General features: G+C 42.5%; 1 protein-coding gene across 1 annotated transcript in view; it reads right to left on the bottom strand.

Annotated features, from left to right (window-relative positions):
- The window catches only part of AS3MT (arsenite methyltransferase), a 27,534-nt gene extending 21,128 nt beyond the window's left edge, over positions 1-6,406 (bottom strand). The window contains exons 1-5 of the mRNA XM_015420114.1: positions 6,344-6,406; positions 6,086-6,117; positions 5,085-5,209; positions 3,223-3,373; positions 944-1,080 (exon numbers count right to left, since the gene is read on the bottom strand). Of these exons, the coding sequence (XP_015275600.1) occupies positions 944-1,080; positions 3,223-3,373; positions 5,085-5,209; positions 6,086-6,117; position 6,344 (446 nt within the window). The 5' untranslated portion in view covers positions 6,345-6,406. The remainder of the gene's footprint in view (positions 1-943; positions 1,081-3,222; positions 3,374-5,084; positions 5,210-6,085; positions 6,118-6,343) is intronic.
- Positions 6,407-6,607: the final 201 nt, after the last annotated feature.

Genomic DNA, 6,607 nt, shown 5'->3' with positions numbered 1-6,607 from the left:
TCAACGACCCGCGCGCCCCCCCCCCCCCCCGCGTTTTCCGGCACATCTGACCGGGGTCAATGTTTCCCAAACATCCCTGCCAGGGATAAAGAGCCAGAGGAAGGCATTTGCAGAAGAAGATCATCAGGCAAGAAGAGGAAGTACATCATTATTCTGACATACTCACTGATTCTCCCTGCAAATGCTGCCCAAGGTCACTTCCCCCCACAAACTGGGCTCCTTCCAACCTCAGGCCTCAAGGGAAAACACAGTTTACAAAACAATGCTGGAGGGGCAAGGTCACCATTTGCAAGAGAATCAGAGGGTGCAGAAAGGGTCAAGCATCCCATCCAGACCATGCAAATGCCCCCCCCCCCATAAATTAGCATTCTGAAACAAACACAAGGTCAGGAGCCCAATGCCTGCTTTCTAATGTGCAATTCCATCCGCAAAGACTGCACACAGAAACAGTGATGGACTCTGTTCCTTGCAGTCCCCTCACAGATTACTGTAGTGTGAGGTTCAAATCTCACATCTTTCATAACCACTTGCTGAAGTTTGAGTCCAGTGGCACCTTCAACAAAATTTTATTCGAGGTATAAGCCTTTGGGTGCATGCACACTTCTTCAGATACAGACCACTGTTTCCAGGTCTGCCCTGGGTCCTGTCAAACAGATGAGTGCTGGGAGTTCTATGTTGAGATTTAGTTCTCAGGAATACAGGGGCTCAATTTAGATCAGGACTATGGGAAGAAAACGCCAGAAATAGTATATTGTATAGATAGGACCTCAGTGTCCCCTCCCCTCCCACAAGTGTACTATTAACTACCCACATTACAGGGTTCTTATAAAGATTACAACATAAGGTACATGAAACTAATGACAGTTTAATCCACTATACAAATGCTAAGTGTTATTAAGCAGAATCCCAGCATGCAGAGAAAAGAGCTAGAAAGAGTACCCACATGACAAGGTTATAGTTTTCATCCTTCAGGCCTGCTGCTCCCAGTTCTTCTATGTATCCAAGGATGAAGTTTACATTGGGATTCTGGTAGTCAAATTTGTTCATGTGATAGTCAATGTACTTCTTTGCCACTTCTACCTGAAGAAGGGAAGTAAAGTAACCAAAAGAATGGAAAGACAAAGTAAAGAAATGTTGCTTAAAATAAATGTTGCTTCATATTTACTGTTGCTACACCATGGGTTGGTTATCACTAATCTTCAAGGATCAGTTCATTAATTCCATTCCCACTGCCTTCTTGATGCCAGGCTACCAGCTTGCCCTTTCCTCTCCCGACTATTATCCAGATATACTATGGTTCCAGTTATGCTTGCTGTATTTTTTTCCCAGTCTGCATACAGCAGTATAAATATTCCACTAGATCAGCCTAGGGTCTGGATTTGGCTTCTATAATAGGTAAAGGTAAAGGTTTCCCTTGCTCAAAAGCGGGTTGAATCCGACTCTAGGGCTGCGGTGCTCATCTCCGTTTCCAAGCCAAAGAGCCAGCGCTGTCCGAAGACTCCTCCGTGGTCATGTGGCCTGCATGACTAAACGCCAAGAATGCTTCTATAATACTTTGCTACAATTTTTTCAATTGGTTCAAAAGAACCTGACTCATGAGGTCATTGTCTGTCCTTCATCGCAACCACCCCTTATAAAACAGTATACCGCTTTTCTTTGTCCAAGTTGTTATTCAGAACAATACCTATATGCAATGCAGCTTGCCAGAAATCAATAGAAACATGCTTGTTTTGCTCCCCGAAAAATCATTAACAGTTTCTCTAACCCAGGGGTGTCAAACATGCGGCCCGGGGGCCAGATCAGGCCCCCGGAAGGCTTCTATCAGGCCTGCAGTGGAACTGGCTATCTTTTGCTTCCTCTTCCAGTTTTGTTGCTGCTGCATCATCATAGGTTTGCAGCTTACAGACACACACCTGAACAGCATACTCAAGATTGCAACAGCACAGACATTTTGATGCAATAATTCAGAGGAAAATGTGTCAGTTATCAGACACTGTTAAATAAACAAAATATTGCAAGAGTGCTAAAGTTTTAAGCATGTTTTTATTTTAACTAAAAAAAACGCTTTGTGTTTGTATCCTTTATAAAGTTTATATGTCCACTACCTGGCATGACATTTTATAACACACATGGCCCGACCCAACAAGGTCTCATTTATATCAGATCCGGCCCGCATAACAAATGAGTTCGACACCCTTTCTCTAACCTATCTATCCATCCAGTGCATTTTTAGCCCATGATTCCTCCAAAGAGCTTAGGGCAGCCTACATGGTTCTTACTTCCTCATTTTGTTCTTACAACAACCCAGGAAGGTAGGTTAAGCTGAGAATGTGTGACCAGCCCAAGGTCATCCACTTAGTTTCATAGCCAAGGGATCCTGATTCAACATTGTCCCAGGCCCCAGTCCAACCATTACAACACACTGGCCCTCCAATTTAACCTTCTGTCATGTCAACTCCTCCCCTTCTACTAAACAGAGGGCAAGCAGCTGCACATTTCCCTTTATAACTCCACAATATAAAGGGATAGAGACATTGTTTTTAAAACAAAGCTGGGAACTAGTAAAGTGTGGCAATAGATATTATAATACTATAGCAATCTAAGAATTCTTGATTTTTTTTTAAATCCTAAAAAATACTCCAGTACATGGGGGGAATGACAGACTAGGGGTGAAGGCAAGGAAAATGATGCTGATGTGAACAGAACCTGCAAAAATGCACACCTTTGTATCCAAAGGTACTTTAACAATGATCTTTCCAAAAGAAAACCAGGTTTCCAAGAAAAGAATCCCTATTAGAAGAATAAACACATTTCATCACAAGCATAGATGTTCCTTTGCAAGATAAGAATATACAGATCTCAGGATCACTTCACACAATGAACATCTACATAGAGATCACTTCTGCATAATAATACTGAGCAAGTGACAAAATAAGCATGTGGTGATGGAGTATGCTTAGTTTACATACACAGAAGCAATAGCTATACAACAGTTTACTGATTTAATGAAAGTAATACAGAATGGAGAATGGGAAACAGAGGTAAAGGGTTACACAAGAGCGGGCTGTACATGGACTGAGGTGCAAGAGTTAACATGGAAAAAGTAAACTAAGAAGAACATTGAGCGGTTGCATCCATCATAAGAAGAGTCAACAGCCATGCCCTACCTACTTCTCACAATCGACAGATAAAATTCACCGCAGGGGGGAGGGGAGTTCCTACCTGAGCTTCGGTCATGTCTATTCCAGTGATATGTCCATTCTCCCCAACCAGTTTACTGAGCATGTAACAATCTCTTCCACTCCCACTGCCCAAATCTAATATCCAACAGTTTTCTACACACTCCGGTATTATCAGGCCACAACCATAGTACCTGGGATAAATAAAAAAAGGAACAACCCAATGTGAAAGGAAATGATGGGATAGAAATGATGTGTCAAGTATAGCAAGAGCCAATCCATAACCACATCACTTCACAAGAGGCATACAGCAGTTATGATTGCACCTGCTTCTTTTTTTACATTCTTTTGCCATAGTTGAACAGGTAAAACCCTAACCATGTAGTTCTATGCAGAATTACTCCAGTCTAACACCACTGAAATCTAGACTCGAGTAATTCTGCATGGGACTGAACTCTTATTCAAGTTTTATTGTATGGCCAAAGTTATCATATTATATATTTCAATAAATTAAATAAATATAATGAAAGACATACATCATGAAAATAGTAAAGCAAGTAGTAAAACAAGTAGTAAAGCACCATACCAATCCTATCCATCATTCTTGCAATTAACATTAATCTTGAAGAGTTTATACAGCAACATGTACAATCTTAATGTCTCATTTATTTTTAATGCAACATTTGATATATAGTCAATCCTGCTGTCTATCAAAGAAAAGACCCAACAGCTCCCTTCTAAATCTTTTTTTATATAATGGGGACATAGAACATTATGTGACAATTTTTCTACCACTGCTCTATCATACTGGCAAGGCCTTTCAGAATATGGGACATTATTAAAACATCCTCTACTTCACAGAGGATCCCATTGCAGTTAGATCGTTAAGTGTCTGAGAATGAAGTAAAGAACTACTAGTTCGTTTATTTACATTATAAACAGCCCACGTTTCTCACTGAAACTCATGGGGGATTACATCTAATCTACAGGATAGGACATACGATAAACAATGCAATAAGATTTGGATTGCAGAAATCTGAAACAGAGCGGAAGCAAAGCATAACCTTTAACATGACACATTAAGCAATACAGAAATTAAGACAGTGGATCAGATATACAGTAACTGCCAGTACTTACTATACACTACAGCATAGTCTACAGTCCCTATCCCTTTACCAGAAGCATCCTCCTGAACCATTTTGTACACCCCGATTACATGTGTATAAATGCCCTCCTGAATAATTCTGTTTTACACAGTTTGCAGAATGTCAGGAGAGTGGGAGTCTTGAGTACCTATGTGCCTAATTAAATGCCATAAGCTCCTTTTTGACATAATAAAGTGTAAGATTATTAAACAGCTATTGTTAGAGGAAAAAGTCATCTCTAATGTTTTCTTTTTCATTTTCCATCGCAGTAACACTGTAGCACCAAGGTGGTGGTGGTAGAGAGTGCCATCAAGTCACAGCTGACTTATGGTGATCCCAGATGGCATTTTCAAGGCAAGAGACAGTCAGAGGTGGTTTGCTGTTGTCTGCCTCTGCGTCACACCCTTGGTATTCTTTGGAGGTCTCCCATCCAAATACTAGCCAGGTCTGACCTTGCTTAGTTTCTGAGACCTGATGAGATTGTGCTAGCTAGCCAGGTCAGAGCCAGCACCAAGGTAGTCTTTCTTTAAAATCTGCATGGATTCTTAGGCTAACAACTTACAATTTGCCCACATCAAGTAAAACTTTAGCTATTTAATATGCCAGTTAAAGTTTTGCAGCCCCAGTCTTTTGTTCTTAATTTACCCTTAACGCCAAAGGATTTAAGAGTTCCCTACTAAGTATACATAAACAAAAATGCCTATGCTTCCCATGATACAACTCAGGAGAGTGAAGCTCAGTCAAAAACCTAATACAGTACTTTGCTGAGATCTCCTCATGCACACATTGGAGTGCCTCTCTGACAAATGCAGGCAAAGGTCTTGTAGTTAGGCAAGCATTGGTTTTCAGATCTGTTGTTTTTGTCACTTCTTTGCTATAGTAATCCTGAGAAGGGAAAAGTAACACCAGTTATAGAACAACAATATTTCAAAATAAATAAACAATTAAAAACAAGGCCTGAAGCAGGGGCAGGAGCCAACTGTTCTACAGTGTTCAGTGGAAACCGATGTCCACACCAAGGTTCTAGATTCAAACCATACTGTTTGGGTCACAAAGTTTGGCAAATACCTTGAATCCAAACAGAAGTACAGTGCAGTCCTAAAATGAGTTACAGTTCTGTAAGCCCGGGGTTAACTTCATCTAAATATGTCACATAAATCAAAATATGTCACATCTAAATATGCCACATACATACAAACTCCAAATCTCCTTGTGAACTACCAGCCTCATGGGAGGGGTGGAGCACTGTCTTTGATGGGTCCAGGACAGAGCGGCTGATTAAACCTATTCTTAGAATATACAAAACTTCTTTTTATTTCAACAACTTTATCCCAAGGTGATGACAAAAACATCTGATAGGCTAGGGCTGCCTACCTCCAGGTGGGGTGTGGAGATCTCCCAGAATTACACTTGATCTCCAGACAACCGTCCCCAGGTCCCCAGGGAGAAAATGGCAGCTTCAGAGGGTGGACTCCATGGCACTGAGGTCCTTCCCATCCCCAAACTCAACCCCAAAACTCCAGGGATTTCCCAACCCAGAGCTGGCTACCCTACACCAGGGTGAATGGGTGGGACAGCCAAGAGACAAACAGACCCATATGATAAATCCGGCCATCAGCACACTAATGCACAGAGACTTCACGGGTTGGATTGGGACTCCCCCATTAGGCTACAGTTGACAGGAATGATCATGCAAGGCATGCATTTTAGTGTGGCACAGTTCCCGGTGCCCAGCCAAATATCCGGTGATTGCTCTCTCACCTGCATCTCATTGTATATCCGTTGAGCAGCCACTACAACGAAACAAAAAGAGCCTGTGTGAGAATATCGTGAAGGTTCCTCCTTACCTAACTGTATTATGGTCCGGGGGAGGAGGGGGGGGGTCCTGAACCTTTATTGTTTGCGCCAAACCACTTCCCCCGAGGCGCGTGCCACGTCCTTTCCACCGCCCTCATCCCCAGAACAGCCTCTAACGAACACAATTTCCCCCTCCCGTTAGAATGCTTCCCCCCCCCTTACTGTCCGTCGTTCTACAACCCGTCCCCAAACTCTGAATCCCCGCAGCCTGGAAGAACACAGATTCCGGTCTGCGGACTCAAGATTAACAAAATGGGCGTGGTCAAGGCGTCCCGTGTTGTGATTCCAGGAGAGGCTAAACCAAGTTGCCGGAAGTAGATGCCATTACTTTCGGTGGAAGACGCTGACCCGGGAGGGGAGCTGCGTCTTTTTCCTCTACGACTTCGCTTCTGCTTTGCAGTACCCCGCACCTGTTTCCTCACTACT

Source organism: Gekko japonicus, unplaced genomic scaffold, assembly GCF_001447785.1.
Source record: "Gekko japonicus isolate JY-2015 unplaced genomic scaffold, Gekko_japonicus_V1.1 scaffold29, whole genome shotgun sequence".
Taxonomy (NCBI): domain Eukaryota; kingdom Metazoa; phylum Chordata; class Lepidosauria; order Squamata; family Gekkonidae; genus Gekko; species Gekko japonicus.
This window is presented reverse-complemented; position numbering and strand designations above follow the sequence as displayed.